Raw genomic sequence first — 21,857 nt, forward strand, 5'->3', positions numbered from 1 at the left:
CAACTCCTCCCGAAGTAAGAAAATCTAATGAGGCATTCGCTACCCACTCTCCTCAAGGAACAGGTGGTGTCAGTTTAGAAACTTTTTCAGAGGAAACAGCTTTTAAAAAAAGAGGGTTTAAATCTCTGGAGAGGTACCATAGTGTTTCTAAGGGATGTGAAAGGAAAAGAAAATGATTCCTTAGGGATTTTTCTTCATTATCACCCCACCTGGAGAAGTGAGCACACAATGAGCAAAGGTCCACACATATTGATTTTAGAGCTGGGGAAGTGTGCAGCTAACAGCTTTTAAGCATCTCCATTTTCAGTTACTTCAACAAAATTACCAGTGAACAGTGTAAGAAAGTGAAAGTTTTTGTAGGAAATTGCGGGCTAAAAATGATCATTTAGGTCGCGAAATGTTTCCTTTCATTGAAAATGGAGGGCTTTCAAACCTACGAGTTACTGCGGGCGTATCGCAGCGTCGTCTTCACCAGACATTTCCCAAACCACAGCCTGTCCCTCCCTCAGAACCATAATCTTACAGAGTTTTGCTGCTCGGATGCTTTTAAAACCGAGGAGCCCTGGGTCGGGGCGTCCCGGCTCAGGAGGCGGTGACCGGGCTCTGAGGGAAGTGCGAGCACCGCGCGGCACTGAGAAACCAAAGCCAGACAGAACCACTCTGTCCCCAGCCCGGGCTGTTCCCTGAGGGAGCAGAGTCTCGGGAGCAGAGCCTTGGGGACGTGGAGCCGGGCACAGCGCCCGCAGGTGCCGCCGGCCCGCCCTGGAGCTGGCGGGCAGCGGGGGAAGGGGCGGGCGCTCCCTGGCTCCGTTGCCCGGCAGCGGCCGCGGCCCCGCGATGGAGGCGGGCGAGCGGCGGCGGCTGCAGCGGGAGGCGGCTGAGTATTACCGAGGGCTCCGGGTGCCGGAGCGGATGGAGGACGCGCTGAACGCCCTGTTCCCGCTGCACCCGCAGGATCTCTACGGGGAGCTGGTAGCGCGGGGCGGGGAAGCAGCAGGGCGGGAGCGGAGCGGCCTCTCCTGGCCCCGCGGAGGGGCCGTGTGGGTGCCCGCCGTGCCCGTGCCTTTGCCGTGCCCGTGCCTTTGCCGTGCCCGTGCCTTTGCCGTGCCCGTGCCCCCTCCCGGCCCTTGCCCTCAGCCAGGCCGTGCAGCGAGGGGCTCGGCGTCTGTGTGGTGGCAGTTCAGTGCTTTGTCCCCGGGCCCGGGCAAGCATTGCCGTGGTTCTGTGTTTGTGGCCCTTGGCGGCTGGGTGCTGTGCATGTCCACAGCAGCCAGGCTTCTTGTCTCGACACAAAAACAAAGTAGTCCACAGATGGACTAATATTTGTCCCTAACAAAGCTGCTGCTCAGCAGGGATGGCTCCCGGGCCAGCGGTGACAAGGGACTGGGTGCTGTTCGCCCTGCAGCTGCTCATGAAAGGCAAATGGGCCCCCATGGAAGGGTCAAGAATCAGACCAATTTTATCTGTTCCCACTTGGCAAAGTGTTGTTGATGGTAGTCATAATGAAACTTCAATTAGTGACAATACTGGAATTGCCAATACTAGAATAGTGAGCAGATCTTGAAAAAAAACAAAAGATTTCTAGTATGGGAGAGTGGCTGTGGGATGGAAATATTTAATTCCATCTTACGCTGCTTCCCATCTCCAAGTGTTTTGCCATCATCAGTGGAAGGGACTGGAACTGGTAACACCTTTCCTTGCTTTGCTTGGTAGTTGGCATGTTCCTCTTCTTCGTAGCCTGAGGTGTTTTGTACTTTTCCCACTTGGTAACCTGTGGTTTGGTGCTTCTCCAATTCTGGATTAAATAATGAAACCAGTAAGGAAGTATGTAGAAACCTCAGGTGAAAATGCAGTCCTTTTTCTAAACCAGCATTAGTGTTTATTAACTATGAACACAGACCCAAATGTATTAAGATAGTTCTTCAGGCCCAATAGAGACCATGTTGGAAGAAGAATGAGGACTCTGCCTAGAGAAGTCATGGTTTCCACTTTCTCACAGGGCTCAAAGCTTGCTGGAACATATAAATCATGGAATAATAGAATATGCTGGGTTGGAAGAGACCCATAATGTATTTGTTTAGTGGTGGATTTGATTCTAAAGTATTTCGTGGAATAAAAGCCTCTTTGCCTGGAAATTGACTTTTAATTGAGTTCTTTCTCTTTCATTTAAGGCTAACTACTTTTCTAGATTTTCAAAAGCTCCAGTAATATGCAAATTACTTGGAAGAAAAGTTATTGATGGAGTTGGTGAGCCAACATTAGAAGTGGAAATATACTGCACAGTTAAAAACTATGAGAAGGTATGAGCTGCTTCTTCTTGTTTATTTTACTAGAACAATATCTGAGAGAGGTACTATTCTTACATCCCAATGTATGTTTTATTTTCCATCTTTATGACAAGACATAAATCCCAGCTGACTGTTGTAACTTGGAAAAAAAGGTGTAATGAAAAGTTAGACAGTGGCAGCAGCTATGAAAGCTTTATTTTCCAGGAATTAGACAATATTTTGTGAGTGAGACCTGATAGTGTATCTCTGTATATTAATTTTTTTTCTATCTTCATGATCATGTAGGTTTTCCTTACACATATACTAACCTTATACATTCACTTTCATTTCACCTTTTTCTTTAATTTTCAGATCTTTATATTTCTCTATGTGTGACACTTTCAGAAAAATACAGTACAGCTGAAAAACACTATGGATAGAGGCACTTCTTTTGCATTGAGCTAATAGGCAGATGTGGGTGACAGTAAAGTCAAACATACCCATTTAGCACCTGCAGTGCAGAATTGATGGCTCATCTCTTCCCCAACCTGAAATATTCAAACTACATCTTTGCAGCTCTAGCTATTGTGGAGTAATTATTCCTACTTTCCCTCAGCTGAACTCTGGTTCACTTAATTCTTGAATTACATGTAACCTCATAGATATTCACAGGATATAAAGTTAATACTGTTAATGCAGGCAACTGTGGGAAATTTGTAAATTATGTCTTCCTTTAAGTGAATTTTCTTAATATCATTTATTGTTCATCAGTACAGAAAGATAGGTTTGAATTATCTAAGTAAGACAAAAGTAATTGATCATGAGGGATGGCATTAAGCGTGAATGCTGATGAATCATGGTACAACAGGCTACCAACAGCTGCAATAAAAGGTGTCCTAATGACTGTGTGGTCCTTAAAATAACTCCATTCTATTCTGATAGCATAATATGTGTATAAGGCAGACGTGTCAGAGGGGTTTTGCCTTTGTAGTTATAATTTTAGGTCAAAAAGCTTGAATAATGTCTGCAATTACCAAAGTATAAGAGCCTAAAAAGAAGGTGCTGGATGAGAAAAGACAAGTGGAGCAAATAGATCTGGGGATATGTACTTATAGAGTTAGTAAGGACATAGCTCTTAGTCTTTCAAAGGATGTTTCCAAGTTAGAAATTAATCAGTGTTTTAACCCTTTTACATTGTTTTGGTGGGTTTGTTTTTTTGTTGTGTTTTTTGTTTTTTTCCCAGAGGATTTGTTCCAGTGTAATGGCTACTCATTCTCAAATACCTGAAAATGCTTTACCTGAAACAATTGAAGCTGATGAGAGAGAAAGAAATGACTCTGTTTATACTGCTGTGGAATGGGTCAGTGAATCTCTGAACACAATGTTAAGGGACTTGGACCCTACTGACCAGTGTCAAGCTGATAAGATGCTTGGGTAGGTCTTGTATATTATGAAAATTATGGCATTTGAATATTTGAAATATTCACCATTAATTAATATTGCAGTGAAAGACATGTAGAATATTCAATGTTTTCTACCTTTTTACAAATATTTTTAGGATATAGTGTCTGTCTCAGACCCATTTCACCACATGATTGCCTGCTTTTCATAATTATGATATAAAAAGCATGCTGGTTTGGGCTGCACCACTGAACACAAGCTGTAGCAAACAGACCTAATTGCCTTCCATGTGGACTAGATTTGGGAAAACCTTGATAAAGGGAATAAGGACTCAGTTGGGAAGTGAGTCAAAATAAGATTTTAATGCATTGTTTACACTACTTAATGTATCTCACATACTCAGTTTGCCTGAATTGGCTTTCTGTGACCCATGGGTGAAGATTTCCTTTCATGCATGTAATTGAAATTCATTTCACCTCACTGTCTTAACCTAGGCCAGGCTGATGGATGTCATGAAGTCATGACAGGATCTGTTCCTACTCATGCAAAGGAAATAAATCCTTCATGCTCAGACTGTCTGCTCAGAGCTGACTTTCAAACCAGAGTGATTTACAAAGCTTGTACTAAGGTTTGCAATGCTTCAATGCTTCTGGTCCTTTTTTGTTTAATCAGTGCTGCAGATGACTACCAAAAAAGAATGATATAATAAACTTGTGGACTTCTCCAGCTTCACACAAGGAATCTATGGCAGTAGCTCAAATATAAGCGCTTTACCTCCTAGCATGTTCTTTACCCTGCATCACATCTGTCTATATGTCACATGTCTAACAAAATTTTGACCCAGTAATTTTTATACATCCTCCCTCAGTGAGTACTTTGCTAACAAGGTAGAAGAAAAAAAGGAAATTGAAAAGCAAGAAAAAGAAATAAGAGAGGAAGAAGAATCAGCAAAAGTCACTACTTCCCCTGCTTCATGCCGTTCAGCCGTGACACCTAAGCAAAAAAAGGGACGAAAATCAGGTTCTACTTAATTTATTTTAATATTTTCTGCAATACAGATATTGAAAAAGGTCCTAAAAGACACCCTGTCTCATGTTCAAAGGGTTTGGTTACTCTCCTGACCTTTTTGATCACAGCAGCTTCTGCAGTAAAATGAGGGAGGGAAAAATACAGTTTCCTCATCATTCACATGCATTGGTTGAACAGTTTCTGCCTTTGTTTTACAGTTGGTTTAGACAGGAGGTTATTATTCTTCAGAGTGAGGAATAAGAATGGAGGAGGATGCAAATGAAGAATGAAAATGATAAGGAAAGAAAAGGAAATCACAGAACTGAGTAGTAAAAAGGAAATAGAATTAAGATAGAAGCTGAAAACAATTGAAAGAGGAAGGAAAGTTTCATTCTAACACTGAGAAAAGGAGGAAATACAGAGAAAAGCAAAAGAATGAAAGAAGAGGGTGAGATGGGAGTAAGGGGAAGTATAGAGTAAAAGGAAGTAAGCAAACATCCTACTAGAGGAAAAAGGAAAAAATGGTGTGAGACTAGAAAAACAAGGTAGGAATACACAGCCAAAACCAAACAACCCAAACAAAAACCACCATATCTTGTCTCCATCTATACATTAAACTCAGACAAAAAAGGGTTGTTGTCATTTATTGGAAGAGCAGAAAATTTTGGCAAATCATTATTTCTTATCAGGTTAGTTGCAACTATCAGTTTAGTGGCAACTAAAAAACCTCCCACTTCATATGTTGGATGTGTGCACAGGAAGTTCACCTTCCACCTGAGATTTAACTTCTGCAGTTGTCAGGTCCATCCAGATGTCATCGTGGTGTGTTTGATATTTGAGTCAAGCTTCTGCTGATACATCCATTATGTGTTTTCACTAATTGTGGCATTGATTGTCATGTTATTGTTAGACTCAGTGCATGACTACTTGGAGCCAATATCAAACAGTTCCCAATGCAGTGATTCTTGGGAATCATCACTTACTGCAGGTTCAGCAGGTGCTCCCTGTAAGTGTTCATGTAAGCAGTGTAGGCAATAAATGTGGTAGTGGAAACTGCTTGGTTTAAAGCATTTTGGACAAAGTTGCTGTATCTGAAAGGGAAATAAATTCTTATGAAAATTTAATGTGTGATATTTAAAAGACCTATTTTCTCTTTGGGAATTCCAGTTGTAATAGGCCTGAAATTTTTCTCACAGTCATTACTAGATGAAATCAAGTGTTTGTACTCCCAATCAGGTTATAATGTAATCTGCAATTTTTTTGCAAAATCTGAGCATTTAAGGAGCACAATTAAGAAGACTGAAAACATGCTTTTGAAAGGAACCTGAAAAATGATATAATGTTATTTGATTCAAAAATACATATTTCAGTGGCTGAAAGATCTCCAAAAGAAACAGACTTGAAAATGCATTTGAAAACAGAGTGAGGACAGCTACTCTTCTTTCTTGTAAGGTCATTCCATATAAAACAGCTGACAAAACTAAGTTTTTAAAAAATAAATTATTGTTTTTTAGTGCATTGAGTGCACAGTGAATGTTTACTCACATAACTCTGATCCACAAGCATATATTTAGCACCAAGAAAATGTTTAGCTACCACTCTCTGTGTTGTAGGAAAGAAGGTGTCAGAAGATGCTCCCATCTCACCTGCAGAGCCTGCTGAGCCAGTGCTGTGTGGCAGCTTGGCCATTGGGGGAGCATCACTTGCCATAGCAAAGGCTGGGGCCACCATCAGCCGTGTCCCATTGTACTTACACACTGCACTGCTGAAACACAAGGTACATGTGGCTTTGGTCATTTGGTTCATTTCATCCCAGTTACCATAATTACTGCAGTTGTGACAGTGGTATTAAATTTGCCTCATAGAACACACCCTTAACACCATTGCCCGTGTTTGAACCCTGTACCATAACTCAAATATATAAGAAATTATTCTGATTTTTACATTTTTATTTTCACCTGGCACTCCCAATTACAGGAGAGACCTAAAGAAATTACTCTACCACTCCCAATGGTTACTGTGTTGTACTGTGAAAAAAATTCACCTGCAAAACTGAAATTAGTCAAAGAAGTTATGCTTATACCACCAGTTGAGTTATCACTCCAGCAGGTACTGTTTCCTTTTTTTTAATTAATGTATTCTATAAACATCATAATAACTACATATGTACATAAGTCTTTTCAATGTTGTCCTTACAAACTATGTTTTCCATTTTTTGTTAGCTTAGAAGGCCAAAATTTTAACAAATGTTAGTGCAGAATTCTAACACTAATAACATTAAGTAAAACGATTATTTAAAAGAACAACCATGAAGATTTAAGTTAAAAATGGATGTTTGTATAGAGGAATAAATCAGTGCATTGAAGAAGATGTCAAGGAATTGTGTTACACAATAATAGATTTTGCATTAGTAGATTATAAATATTACCAGTTGTTTGATATAGCACACAAAACAACAAAACCCGTAACAACTTCACAGGAAAGCATGAAATATTTGGGAATAAGTTGCTTCAAAATGAAATTGTGACACTAGAAGGGAATACAAAGAGCAAGAAGGATGGGTAAGACAGATGGGATCAACCCTCTCTCTTTTTGCTTAGCCATGTGTTGCATTAAAGAATGTATCTGCACAAGATGCCTCCATTAGGGCTGTGGTTTCTACTTTGTGTGCTGCTGACCTGAACAAATAGCTGAGCTCGATTCTCTTTCTTTTTGCTCTTCCTTTAACTTTTCTGGGTTGTCCCCCAGAGCTGTTAACAAGGTCCCTGATTCTGCCCCATTCAAAGCCAGGATGCCTCCCAGTGCCCATGGCAGAGCAGGAAGGTGTTTGCTGCAGTGCAGAACTCAAAGCTGTTTGTCCTGTTGTTGCCAGCTGTGACTGACTTCTGCCCCCTTCCTGTACTGGCACCAATTTGAGAAAATCTGAAATGTCCTTTGTGAAGTTCACACTCAACATTTACTAGCTCAGCTGAAAAGGAAAAAGAGTAATGCATTAAAAGTAATGAAAATCCCATAATCAAATATTCCTGCTCATTCCACTGCTACTAACCCTTTATTGTTGGGCAGGACTGCATTTTGTGGATGGAGAGATTGTGTTAAGGAGTCTGTAATGGTTTGAGCTTTTTTGAAGACTTTATATTAAAATTTGCATTTAGAATGAGTGTTGCATCTTTTCTGATTTAAGCTGCTAAAATGAATTAATATAACTTTCTTTTGAAGATTACTCTTGTTTAATTTCAGGGCATAGAAATAGTTCAGGAAATTCAGAAAGAAATGACAAGAAAGATGGAGTCTCCAGGCAAAACGGTACAATAAAAAATGTGTTCTTACAGTGAGATATACTTCATTTGATCTTTTACTACCCTTGTCCTTTCAAACATCCACATGGAACACTTAGCCTATTGCAGGCTCCTGACACAGAATAGAGGATATGCCTCTCTGACAGATGAATAAAACATTGGTCATTTGGTGATACTAAATTAAAATTAGAAAAAATCATTGTTCTAAGCATAGGCTTTCTGTTTACCTTCAGAAATATACTGGGAGGGAGTGAATGGTATCACAGGGCATATACAGTATATCTTCTGACCTTGCTACACCTCTCACACATATTTTATTCCAGGTACTATTATTGCAGCAGTAAATCAGTCTCAGTGTGTGCATGTGCTTTTTAGAAAGCAATGGTGTTGTGTTTCTCCAAGTACAGAGTCTAGATTCTCATTTTTGATGGACTGGGTGAGAATGTCTTGAAAAACAAATGATGGTTGGACAGATGTCCACCTAGAAATAAATATTTTAAATTAGTAACCACTGCAAAATAAAACTATTAAACTATTAAATAAAGCTATTTCCTAACCGAAATATTTGGTCTCTTTTGACCAAAATTCAGTCAATTTCTATTTCTTTTCTTTTCTTTTCTTTTCTTTTCTTTTCTTTTCTTTTCTTTTCTTTTCTTTTCTTTTCTTTTCTTTTCTTTTCTTTTCTTTTCTTTTCTTTTTCTTTTCTTTTCTTTTCTTTCATGGAATTGATTTCTATCTTCTTTCACTCCCAACAGCCTGTTTCACGAGCAGACAGTAGGAGAGGAAAAGCACAAAAAGCTCAGGTAAGAAAAGAGATTTTATCACTAAGCCTTCAACAAGGTATTAACAGCAGCAGGGAACTTAAAATGTTCTTAAGGAAGGAAGCATTAATCTACATCACCATTTTGGAAAGGTCAAGGCAAGACTTAAATATTCCAAATGCTCATATTTTACATAATAATTTAAATTCTTCTGCCTATACCTTCCCTTCAGGGGCAGTAGAGGAAATAGGGAGAAATTTCTGGGATCTGATAATTTTTCTCAGATAGAAATCCTGGTAATTTGTCCAAATGAGCATTTTGCAGGCCTCTAACACCAGCAGAGAACTTTTGATTGTGTAGATCATAAAACTGTTAACCTGTGAGATTTGTGGATTGTGCTGTTTCCCAGCCCTGGGAGCATCACTCCAAATAGTGGGATAGAAATGCCATGCAGGTTTTGCTCTTCATTCTGAGATGATTTAAATATTATCAGGTGAGAATCATTACTGTTGTCAAGTATAAAAAAGAAAGGCTCAACAAAAGCTTTCCTATTTTATTGTTGCTAAAACAACAAAAACCTCATCATCATGAAGATGCTGGCCAATGTTTTCCTGGTGGGTAGTTTACATATCAATACCACAATATGTACTGCAATCATAAGGTAGAATATTTCTGTAAGATATACACAAGGAAACAATGCATTAGATTCTCTGAAAAAAAAATCCATTTATTTCAGTAGGAGAAAACTAAAGGAGACAGTAGTGAAACTGAATTTAAAACTGATAAAGGCACCATGTTAGTTTGAACTTTTTTTGTGAGGGAAAAAAAGGAGGAATTGTAAAGTAGGCAGTGAAGAAGAATTTATTTAGGTTAAGGAAGTGAAAACTAGACAGAGAAAAATGTTTATATCCAGATAAACAATGCTTTTAATAGAATGTAACAAGGCACAGCATATGGACATCTTGAAAACCACATCAAACTGCAGATTTAACCTCCATCTGAAGTGCAGGAAGACTGCAGCATCTTTTGCTGTCTATTGCAGCATCTTTATAATCCAAAATTTCCCAGACTTTAAAGCTAAAAATCAGTGTTTGGAAAACCTACAGAAAAACTGGCAGCAGAAGGAAATACATGAAATATTTGCTCAATACTTGCAAATGTGGCTGATGTCCAGCAATACTGTCCCTGAAGCAGACAAGTGTGTGCAGCTGGGCTGGAGGTATTTCCCCTCTAGGAAATTCGTTCCTTCTAGAAGCCTTGGGAGATTCTTGAGGTTTCTTGAACACTCTCCAGAGTCAATATCAATGTTGTAGTTGAGGGTTAATGAGTAAACGCTATTTAAAAGTGGAGGATATGTTTCTGTGGCAAAGAGTTGGTCCATAGCACCAGAGCATTTATGGCAACCCAGTGGTTGTTAAGAGTGCCTTTAATATAATTTTTTAAACCAGTGCTAGCCATACAAGACTGAGATCTGCATGACTAGACATATTTCCAAGGACTATTGCTCTCTACTCATTAGCACTTGATAATCCCCCTTTCCTAGACAATTGTTGTTAAAGCCACTAAGGAGATTTGTGAGAACAAATCTATAATTTGATGACTAAATGCAGGCTGAACTGACAATGAAAAAGAGCCCATAAATATGTATAATAACTATGTGTGTAAATAAAATGATTATTTTCGTTTTGCTTTCAGCAAGGATCCTTAAAAAGAATATCACACTTAGGCTGCCTGATAACAGGATATGATAGTCTAGAACAACTGCTACTCCAAATGCAAGCAGCTTGCAACAATTTAGGTCTGGAGCTGGGAACAGACATGTACTTAGCAATAAATTGTGCTGCTCATGAATTAATGGATTATGTAAGTTTTTTTTCAATTTCGATTTTCTTGGGTTTTAAAATAAGTGTAGCTGTTAGTTAACATTATTATTATTATTATTATGTTGCAGACTCACCTACAAGCTCCTAACTCCCTTTTTTAAAGATAGCAATCAAGCAAACAGAAAGAATTATCTCTGCATTTATAAATTCTGGCTGAATCTGCTTGTTTTTCCATTCTATTAAGCTACATCTCTTCTTTTCTTCAAACTGTCCTAACATTTGCTTGTATTTTTACTATGGTGTGTTTATATACACATTAGTGCCCATCTCATTGTGCATCAACATTAATGTTTTAATATCAGTTTTTTAATGTTTTTATTTGACGAAAACCTGTCTATCTTCTGACCAAGTCTTACAGTTCTTGCCCCTTATTCCAAGATCAATCAGGTTTTTCTCTAAGCAGAAAAAGGAACTTCAAATTCCATTTAGTAGCTCATGAGCTTTTTTGTGTTGGGGTGTTCTGTAGTGCCAAAGCTTCCATTACCAATATCTTTTGTGAAAGCAAAAGATATCACCTGGCTGTGATATCTGTATCCTATACCAGAATGTGCAAAATCTTAACCATTGAATTACCAGTAATTCTGTAACTTTCTGTTATTGAACTGTCAAAGCCACTAAAGCAGTGGATATCCTGGCACAGTTTTACAGGGGGCCCTTAAAATTCCTCCCAGGCTGCAGTTTGTGCTTCCCAGAATGATGAGACAGGTTTTAAATTAGTCTATTTTTTTTTTTTTGGAAGGGGAAAGAAGCAGGAAAAGGCAGTATCTTGGTTTTGGGCACTGAGAGTGCACTCCTTGCCCCAGCAATATTTTCTTCATGAAAATGAGGAGAAAAAAATCACCTTTTTTTTTTTTTTTTGAAGAGAAAAATTAAATTTTTTTTCACATGAGATTCAATAAAAATGTCAAATATTGCTAACTTCATGCTGTAATTGTGTCAAAATGGCAGTGTTGCCTAGCAAATGCTGAAATAGATCTCTCTTCCTTTGGCAGTGGCGTTGTTCAGAGCCTTTGGCCTGAGCCCACTGGAACCCACGGTGTCACTTTAGGCAGAGTTTTCTGTAACAATGTGCTGACAACTCAGACACAGGGTGAGGCAGATGAGTGAATGCCTCCTGACTGAAGCACACACAGCCCCTGCCTTCACAGAGATGGGTACACTCTGCTTTTCAGGGTCCTAACTCCTTATCTTTCATGCTTTTTACTTCGCTCTCTAGGATAAAGGAAAATACAAAATACTCACTGGAACATTCAGAAGTCCTGATGAAATGGTTGCCATGTATGTGGAAATGATTAAGAATTTTCCTTTTATTATTGCATTAATAGATCCCTTAAGAAAAGAGGTAAGATACTACAGTGCAGTCCTGTAAAAACTGGTGGTACTGTTCAGTGGTATATCACTGACCTTTTCTCGTTTTTACAAAACATGAAAAATACAAAGCTTCTGATTTTCAAGGTTTTAAGCACAAAAACATTACTAGAAAATGCATCTCACAATTTCTTTGAATATATTTCTTTGGCAATATCCAAATTTTTCAGTACTTTTTACATAATTTCTGATAGAAAATCCTGACAGAATAGAGTCAGTACACATACCGTAAAGAATTACAAAATTTTGCTTTTTTAATCTGATTCTACTTGCTAAACCACTGTTATTTTGATTACATTTTCCTCTTTATGTACACTATTCAAATTATAAGGTGAAATTGTAAAAGTCAAGTGTATTACAAAAAAATTGATGTGTAATGCAATGTTATATTAAGCTGGATAAACAAACATTTGAATTGTTGTATATTCAGCCCAAAACGCACCAGAATATGTTATTGCTGCAGTTCTTTGTGATGGATATTTATAACCAAAGTCCTGTCACTGGCAGCATTGCTCAGCAGAATTTTTCAGGTGGGAGGAAGACACCTCTATGATCAAAGTTAGAGGAGTTGATTAGTATGGCCAATCAAGTACAACAATAAAGCACAATAATATTAAGCATGTTATCAAGCTGTAGACGGATAAAAGATTATATCATTTTAAATATTCACATTTATACATGAGGTTAAATTTCCATGCGTTAAAAAAAGAATAAAAACTTAATTGCTGCAGAACCTACAATTGTAGACTGAGATTCTGCAGTTGCCCAACTTAATACAGAATTTGCTCTTGGTGTCAAATTTCACTTTATCTTCTTAAAAATAAATACACAGAGTTCATTTTTAAGAACAAAACACAAAAAACTGTGATTGAAGGGAGAAGCAAAGTGATGTTGGCTCTGTGAATCTGCCCAGTGCCTGAATCAATAATTCTAAAACTGATGAACTGCAAAATCCGTCTGATTTTGTCCTTAACTGGAACTTTAAAAGTTCATTTTTTGCATAACTGTGTTTAGTATTACCTCACTCTGGTTAGCCTTGCCTCCCTGTGTTGTTTCAGTCTGACTCACTGAATTACCACGTTCCAAAACACCAGGTCATTCCCCACTCCTGCCAGGGCTGCAAACTTCCTTGAGAATTCTTATGAAGGAAAATATGTGCAAGATGAGAATCAGCAGCAGAATTACAGCACACAGTGAAGGGCAGTTGGGAACAGAGTACAGACTGAGGGGAAATGCCTCTCCTCTTCCTCCTCCTCCTCCTCTCCCAAATCTCCAAGGTTTACCCATGCCACATCTTTGCCCCTGATAATCAAATCCTTGAGGATTAGTTCTGGTACCAATTAAATAATTCATTGCCAGACACCAGGCCACTTTGGTGTTAAAATTTAAACATTTGTTCAAGTGTCAAAAACTTCATTTTCTCTTATGCACAGGCTTGAAATCCATACAGGAATGGCCCCTGATGTTGATTGCAAGTACATAAGTACAAAAAACTGATCCACAGAGCAAGAATGGCAGAATTATGAAATAGAGATGTTTTTAATGTGAGAACTTTGCATTCTGTGGATACAAAGCAAGCGAATTAATTCGTAAATTTCTTCTTTCAAATTCTTTACATATCCTAGTCCTTTATTTAGCCTGGACCATGTAGCATGTGGACAATGCATTAGAAAAAAAGAAACAAAGACCCTGAAAAATGGAGCTTTGCTAGAAAAGAGAGCATTGCATTCCTCTGTTCCCTATGGGTCCTGCCATTGAGTCTTGTCTCCTGTTCATTATTTTATGTTCAAACAACTATGACACTTGAAATATTAACTTGAAATGTAACACAAAAATGAGTCATTTGAATAAAACAATAAAAATTATTTTATGTTCCATCAAAATGAAGTAAATTTCAGGAGGGAAATCAAAATAGCAGGCCCCTACACTTAATTGACTTTAAATATTTTAACTATATTTTGTGCAAATAGTTTTGATTAATTTCAGATTAAAATTTATGTTTTCTAGCAAAATCTTAAAACCCAAGGAAAATCCAAGTGGTATGTTTTTCTTAGGCAGACAGATTTAAAACACAGTATAAAATGTAGTATGTTTATATGAAGGGCATATTTAGGATTAAACCCAGATTATTACTTAATTTTTACCTCCTCAATTAGAGTTTCCATTCAGTTTAGTTTTTTTAAACTGCACTTGTTTGCTCAATTTGTTTGTGCAGGACAGAGAACAGTGGAGTAGCATCTGTCGTGCCCTTGGTTCCAAATGCTTCCTGATTGCAGAAGATGCTGCCACACAAATTTCCAAACTCAAAACCGACCAAAACATAGACATAGCAATGTGCAGTGGTGTTGTGCTGAAATACATTAACCAGACCACGGTGTCAGACCTCATAGAACTGACTGGAATTCTGGATGGTGAGTAGAGGGGGGAAAGGCTGAAACCAGACCCTGCAAGCCACACCTGTAAATATTACGTGTTTTCATTTAATTATTCTAATTAAATAAATGCTAATTTAGAAGGCACTTGTCAGAAGAAACTGAAATTCAAGTTTTGATTCAAAAATCCCTGTCAAGGGGCTTAAAACAGCAGTCAAGGCTTCAACTATTGTCAGTTAATACACTGTGAATGTTTTTAACGTGGGTACCTTTGACACTGCAGATAAGTGTCATGCAGTTAGATATCAGAATTAAAGAAAATAAGAGAGATGTGGTCAATTCATCTAAATATTGAATAATTTTAGCATTAATAATTTAAAAATTCAGACACGTGCAAACTGTTTAAAATTGCATTTAGATTATTGACTACATATTATTGAGCCTTTGTTGTAAGTATTAAGAGCCTGTGCAGCTTCATATGTAAGATTTCTCTTTGTGTCAGATTTCCTTTATTCATTTTTATACCTAAGGAATAGATGGACAAATTTAATATAGTTTAGTTTTTTTTCTTTTTCCTTAAAAACACCCAGAATCGCTGTATCAAATTGAGTAAATAGCAACTAAAAAATTCCATTCAGTCAGGATGGTAAATTCTTTTTTGAATAGAAGAAAAATAATTTCTATAGTGAGGAACACATTTAAAATAAATAGCACAGCCTGATCAGACAGATCAGGGAGAGGCAGAGACCAGGACAGGATGTTAGATGTTCCCTTATCCATCTGAAAATAAAACAGAATGCTAATGTAGCAAATAGCAAATACAGCAATGTAGTTTACATTTTTGTCAGGTGGGGTTTACTCCTGTTTGTATTTAAGCTTGGATAGCCCAAGGGTAAAAAGAAAAAAAAAAAAAAAAAGAGAAGTCCAAACAATTTCTGTGTCAAATATATAAAATATACTCTAATTAAGGTGTTCCCTCCTGTTATATATAGGTCAAAGACATATTTCCATATTAGGAAGTCCAGATAGAGAATCTTCAGATGAGAGCCTCGTGGATCTGGTAAGTATTGAAAGCTGTTCAATTGCAGAATTGCAAAAATACTGCTTTTAACATGTACTATTTTTTAAGGAGAAAGCCTTTTTGTGCTTGAGAAAGAAACAACATTTTACAAAATGGGCTTTTTCTAGGGGGTTGGTTTTTTTTTTTTCCCCCACAGAGAGTGGTTATTCTTTTGAGTGTAAAGAGAGCACAGAGGAAATTTGCCAAAGCAGGGAGTATATTCAAAAGTGTGCATGATCCATTTGCTTGCATTAGTTTATAAAAAAACTGAGTTACTTACAACATTCCTGCGTAGTAACAACACTTTAAGCAAATACCCTTAACACTACTATATTTAATCTTTTGCACATAAAATTCCCTTGAGATGCCAGCTGAAATTACTGTTTGCATCGGGCGGATCTTTCGCGGGGAGGTTTTATTTCCCCGTTTTTCGCAGCGGAGGGAGGAGGGTGTTCAGTTAGACTCAGGATACCGTGGTTAATTTTTGGGCATGACTTCACTTGGCCCAGCGAGGAGTTTTAGCCCGGGCCCTCTGTCGTTGCAGGCTGTGGGCCTGGGTGCCAGGTTCCTCAAGCTGGGAGGTCTCTGCCGCGGAGAAAGGGTGGCCAAATACAACCGGCTGCTGGCTATAGAGGAAGAACTGGCCGCGAATGGAGCGCTGCGTACGAGCTTCTTTCTTACTTTGTTTTCAGCCTGCCATGAATACGGGCACAAAGATTGGAGGGAGAATGATTGAAACTGCACCCCAGGAGGGAAGCGGAATCAAAAGGCTATAAATAAGGGCTGACAAAAAAAGCCTAGGATAGCACTTGCCACAATGTATATTGTTGTCCTAATGGATTATCTGTTTACTGAATGTTAAAATAGACCCCTTCTTGAGGAGCAGCCTACATTAAGCTTTTTTTTTTTCCCCCAGAATTAATTGGTTGGAGTCTTGAAGCCCACGGTGCAAAAAGGAACAAAACAAAAAACCGTGCATATAATGTGTCGAAAAGCTGCCAAAATGGAATTTTAGGCCAAATACCCCACCTCCCTTGAGGCCCGAAACATATATTGCTAACAAAACTTCATTTCAGAACCCTCTTTTGTACGTTACATTTCCAGCAAAATGTGTTTGGAAAGCTACAATTGCGTGGGTAAGCCTTAAATAAAACCCAAGAAAACCCCAAGTTGACGATGCACATTCAGCCTTAGCCACTTGTATGCATCTGCCTGCCTGTTTCAGGATCTGCATCTTCTTTTTACACTGTACCAAGGCACTGTTAAATGCTTAGCAGTTCATTAGAGCCACTTCTCACTTTCTCAGGTATCAATCAAGCCAGAATAAAGACATGCAGTCTAAAGGGGAGGCAGAGAGACAAGGAGAGGAAGAATGGAAGGAAAGGGTTTGCAGGAATTGTATTATGCCTAAGAAAAGGAAACACGAAGCAGAATTAAGTCATTTTACCCTCTTGTTTGTAATAATTTCCAGTGTTCTATGCATAGGAAAGCAGCACTTGACATGCACGCTATAGAAGAAAGTTTTTAGTTGAATTTTTTTTTAATTGAAAATATGTTGAGCTTTTTGAAATCTCCCCCTTGCTCAAAAATAACCATTGTAAAAACAGAAACATATAAATTTTTTTTTTTTGCTGATAGTTTCACAGAATGTACTTTTCAAAGATAAGATAGGTAATACTAGAACTATGAATTTTAACTGCCTCAGCATATTAATATATTGCCTCCTCAAATGGCAAAGGCTCTCGAGTCTGACAAATATTTAGACCTATATCTGATGAAATGAAAGAGCAACAATCCCGGACACCGTTAATCACTCGGCAGAAATAAGATCCAGTAGCCAAATCAGCAGCAGGGCAGTAGCGGAGCAGGTCTGAGCTGCAGACCAAGCTCCTCGTTTGCTGGGCTGGGGCTGGGAATGCCCAGCAGAGCCCAGCCAGGGCACTCCGGCGGCTGCCCGGTGCCTCTGGGTGACATCAGGAGTGTGTGAGGAGCCTGCTCAGGGGCTCAGGAGCACCGGGCCCGGCTCTGCCATTGCCTGGCCCCTTGCCCGGGCTGCTCCAGCCAGGGCACAGCAGCCTCCCTCCCCTCCCTCCCTGGCACTGCCCTCCTGCCAGGGACACCGGGCTGGGGTGGGCAAGGAGTCCCAGGGCTGGGAATAACCAGGAGCTGAACTGTTGGTGGCTGAGCTGCCAGTGATGGGATCAAGAGCACAGGCAGCTGATGGGAAGCTGGCAGGAGCACCAGTGCAGGGGGAAGACAGAAGGCAGCAAGGTGAGGTATCAGTGAGGAAAGGAATGCAGTAAATACCCCAGCTCAGGCTGCAGTGCACCTTGTCCTGGTCCTGTAAGCAGTGTTCTTCTTTTCTAAGGACCAGGCTTCTAAAGGTGTGTCCAGTCTTGGAAGCATCATGTGGCATTTCCAAAAGAACATTACAACAAACCCCATTACAGCAAACATGAGCTGCTTGTTTTTTCTTCTTCTATTTCAGGTAAAGCAAAACTTGAATTTGTTGATTTTGCTGAAGAATCACAGCCAGGACAACTTGCTGATGTGCTTCCTGCCCCAGAGCAGGATTAGTTGCCTCCACAGCTCTCAGTCAGCCCTGAAGATTCACAGCCTGCCTGCTCAGCTCCCAGAGAATAGCACACTAACCTGGGCTCTCAACACTAATCTGGGGATAAATTTCTAAGAAAAAACATTTTACTAAGAAACTCACATATTAACTATTCCTAAATCCATTTATTTTTGAGCAGTTCAGCCAGATATCTCTAAAATGTTTCAAATACTGGCTTCTCTTTTCCCAGGGACCATTGCCTTCAGCTGAAACCAAATTAACTGAGCAGTGACCACAGTCACTGAAAATACCACAGAATTCTGTGCTGCATTTACAAATTGACAAAACAAATACTGCTGTGTTAAGTCCAAAACTAAATGTTTGTTTTGAGAAAATCAGAATCTCCCTCCATACAAAGAGCAAGCTGTTGACAAACAGTAAAAAAGCCCCAAACACAAATAGAACACCAGATTTTACAAAAAAAAACAAAGGCCTTGAGTGTTCTGCTGCTCCATCCTCCCCACCCCCTCAGTGCTGCTCTGAGATCCAGCCTGCAAAGGAGATTTTGCTCCACTTGCAGCCCTCAAGACAAGTGCAAACCCCAAATGTTGGGCACAGAGCTGTGACTGGCATCAGTAGGAGCCCGCTCCAGTTGGCAGCAGTGAGTAACAAGTCAATTCCACAAGGTCTGGGAAACTTGTCAGGAGTCTTTTTAATAAGCAACAATGAAAAGTTAAAGAAATAATTTATGTTCTAGGTAACAAAACAGTTTAAGTAAAAGAAATGCTTTTTGAAAACTTCTGGGTTTTGCATAATTTGAAAATCTGAACATATAATACAGCAGCAATAATTTGAGGAAAAAATACATATATGAAATTTTGCATTTTAAGTTCAGTGTAACAGACAACTAAGTAAAAAATTAACAACCAGAACCAATGCCCCCAAGAAATGAAAATATCAGTGAGAGACAAATTCCTGCAAGTTTATGAACTGTATGTAATTCAGTCATTAGATCAAGTCCAAGATTTTCGTAGCAAACATGCAAAAACCACCAAAATAGATGTGAAACCACCACACTCATTACTATCATTTTATTTTTAGGAAAAGCACCAGACAGTTGCATGCAGAGCCAAACCAACAAACTCAGAACATTCATCCTTTCAATACTATCACTGTTTCAAATAATTAAATAAAAAAGAATCCAAGTGCATTCAAGTACGTGCCCACCCAATTTCAGTTACACCAATCTTTAGGTAAATCCCTGAATCCATTTGTTCATTATAAAAGAATGAGATACTGTGCTGAATTTAAAGAGACTACAATGGAATGTGAATTGACAGTGGAGCAAATCAATGATGTTCCTATCTCACCCTTGTCATAGAAATAAGGGCTGAGGGAAACTGGGATTTGTGTTACCAAATACAGACACCTGAAGTGTCACCTAATAGAGAAATTAATGCCACCAGTGTGTGCCAGGTTCAAAGCAAGGGCTCATTTGTGAGCACTGTGAGCTTTCAGCTGGGAGTTCTCAGAATGTTGATGATTCCCAGTATCTTTCAATCCTAGAATGAATCCCAAATGCAGCCCATACCCACTGGAGCCTAAGGCAAGTTATTTTTGTGCAGCAGTAAAAACAGACTCCAGCTGCAGCAGTTCCAAAAGCTGCTGTGTAACATTGAAACAAAACTCAGGAGCAAGTCTTTCTTTGCAGAGCTTTTAACCCAAATGACAGCACTAGTCCCAGCCCACAAAGCCCTGACCCTGGCTATCACTGCCAAAAATCCTGGTACCACAATGAGATGCTGCACTGCCTCTGCATTTCAGTCTCTGTCCCCTGACAATCTGAGACAGAAGGGTTGTGCTTGTGCTTTTCATGTCCTGCCTGTGTGGGGACAGCAGGCAGGGGACCAACAAGATCTTGGTTTCAGTGGATATCTTTAGAGCAATGTGTCTAAACACATTTTTATTAATAATTAGTAACACCCCCATACTGAAGCTGATGAGGGTGTAATCACTTACAGGGTCTAACCCAAACCTGTCCAGCTCAAGAGGGATGCAAGGGGCTTCTGGCAAGCTTTGGAACAGACCTTCAACAAGGCATCTTCTCAATAAAAGAAGAGTTTAAAAAGCCTCTTCAAATCCATTTTTAAAGGTAACTGACACAATCTAAGAAATTAATAACTATACCTGCAAAATTAAAATGGGAAAGGGATTTTGAGTGACACACAGTTATTTAACACTTCAGTGCATGTAACAAAAGCTGCATACAAAGACCATTTCAATCTGTATTGTTTCTGTCTGGAGTACAGACCGTGGCCCCTAGTAACACACCTAAGCAATTCACATGTCCAGATAATGATTCCCAAAAGGTACAGCCTTGCAGAGTAACAATTAACAGCTAGAACTATCTGTTTCTTTCATTTTCCCAACGTTAGTTTCTTTATGCAGTGGCTTGCTTTTTTCCTCTTTCACTTTGTTCTGGTTCAGGGCATTTTCAGACATTTGATCCCCACTGGTGGACACAGGATCTAAAACTACCACGGATTCTGTTTCTTTTTCACTGCTAGAAGCTTTTCTTGTCAATTCTGTGTGACTAGTTGATCTAGAAGAAAAAGAATAAATATATAAATACAAATGACAGTTCACATATTCAGAAGAGCATAAAAACACAGAAAAGCATTTCTCTTAGTAGCACATGCAACCAAGACAGGTCTGCTAAGCTAATAAATAGATTCATGGATTTAACAGCTGTTCTGTACAGACAGCAGTGCACAAAATGCACCAGTCACATTCCCCCTCCTGAATCATTTGTTAAGCCAGGCATGGAAGATGAAAAATGAACTCACAAGGCACTGAAAAATGGCTTCTCCACACCTCTATCCCAGAGCCACCTGCCTGGGGGCTGCACTGCATGACTCTGAGGCACAGAGTAACCAGGTGTTCCCTTGGCTGCTGCTGGTCTCACTGGGAGCAAGAACTGATGATTCCTGGAAATTCACCTACTGCTTTGCTGAACTGTCAAGGGCATTTGACCCAGGCTCTGTGCTGCAGAAATGGGGTTACACCACCATTATTTGCAGTGCAGGGATTTGTGGGGATAAAAAGCCTCTGAGCAGGGAGGAAGAAAAGGTCAGAGACACCTGGGTTATTTGTCAAAGCTGGCATCAGCCTATAAACACTAAAAGCACTTGTGTGTATTCAGAAGCTTTGAACTGATGTTGCAAACATGCAGGCAAATCCTTAGATTAGCTGGAATGCACCAGCAGAGAACATGGCAAACACTGGGAATGCTCGACCTGAGCAAGTGGCACACTGGGGTGTTCCCACTGCCACCTTAACCCTGCTGGCTGGGCAAACAGAGAGCCTGAGAGCACAGGCTGTGCCTCCTGCACCCTGCATTCCAGAGCCTGAGCCCCCAGAGACTGAGCCCTCCAGATCCTGAGCCTTCCAGAGCCTGAGCCCCCAGAGCCTGAGCCTTCCAGAGCCTGAGCCCTCCAGAGCCTGAGCATTCCAGAGCCTGAGCCTTCCAGAGCCTGAGCTCCCAGAGCCTGAGCCTTCCAGAGCCTGAGCCCTCCAGAGCCTGAGCCCCCAGAGCCTGAGCCTTCCAGAGCCTGAGCCCCCAGAGCCTGAGCCCCCAGAGCCTGAGCCCTCCAGAGCCTGAGCCTTCCAGAGCCTGAGCCCCCAGAGCCTGAGCCCCCAGAGCCTGAGCCCCTGAGCTGAACCTTCCAGAGCCTGAGCCCCCAGAGCCTGAGCCCCCAGAGCCTGAGCCCCCAGAGCCTGAGCCTCCAGAGCCTGAGCCTTCCAGAGCCTGAGCCCCCAGAGCCTGAGCCCTTGAGCTGAGCCCTCCAGAGCCTGAGCCCCCAGAGCCTGAGCCCTCCAGAGCC

The 21,857-nt window shown here is 40.0% G+C and overlaps 2 protein-coding genes across 3 annotated transcripts in view; one reads left to right on the top strand and one right to left on the bottom strand.

Annotated features, from left to right (window-relative positions):
* The first annotated feature begins 837 nt into the window (after nucleotides 1–837).
* ENO4 (enolase 4) lies at nucleotides 838–18,770 on the top strand. The gene is made up of 14 exons (XM_036386241.1): nucleotides 838–1,248; nucleotides 2,172–2,300; nucleotides 3,511–3,701; nucleotides 4,537–4,688; nucleotides 6,290–6,453; nucleotides 6,654–6,785; nucleotides 7,917–7,982; nucleotides 8,731–8,778; nucleotides 10,432–10,599; nucleotides 11,836–11,961; nucleotides 14,203–14,398; nucleotides 15,352–15,419; nucleotides 15,964–16,081; nucleotides 17,908–18,770. The coding sequence occupies exons 1-14, from the start codon at nucleotides 838–840 to the stop codon at nucleotides 17,994–17,996; spliced, it is 2,058 nt and encodes a 685-aa protein (XP_036242134.1). The 3' UTR covers nucleotides 17,997–18,770.
* SHTN1 (shootin 1) overlaps nucleotides 18,661–21,857 on the bottom strand; it is a 56,309-nt gene continuing 53,112 nt past the window's right edge. For both annotated transcript variants that reach the window (XM_036385715.2, XM_036385714.2), the window contains exon 17: nucleotides 18,661–20,575. In XM_036385715.2, coding sequence (XP_036241608.1) covers nucleotides 20,365–20,575 — 211 coding nt within the window. In that variant the 3' untranslated portion in view covers nucleotides 18,661–20,364. The remainder of the gene's footprint in view (nucleotides 20,576–21,857) is intronic.

Source organism: Molothrus ater, chromosome 8 (genome assembly GCF_012460135.2).
Source record: "Molothrus ater isolate BHLD 08-10-18 breed brown headed cowbird chromosome 8, BPBGC_Mater_1.1, whole genome shotgun sequence".
NCBI classification, from domain to species: Eukaryota; Metazoa; Chordata; class Aves; order Passeriformes; family Icteridae; genus Molothrus; species Molothrus ater.

What these genes read in the sequence shown, in the direction of transcription:
- ENO4 (XM_036386241.1), top strand. Translation starts at nt 838, where the DNA reads ATGGAGGCGGGCGAGCGGCGGCGGCTGCAGCGGGAGGCGGCTGAGTAT. An exon ending in CAGTTAAAAACTATGAGAAG is followed by an intron (nt 2,301 to 3,510) that starts GTATGAGCTGCT and finishes TTTTTTTCCCAG; the next exon opens with AGGATTTGTTCCAGTGTAAT. An exon ending in CTCATGAATTAATGGATTAT is followed by an intron (nt 10,600 to 11,835) that starts GTAAGTTTTTTT and finishes TTCGCTCTCTAG; the next exon opens with GATAAAGGAAAATACAAAAT.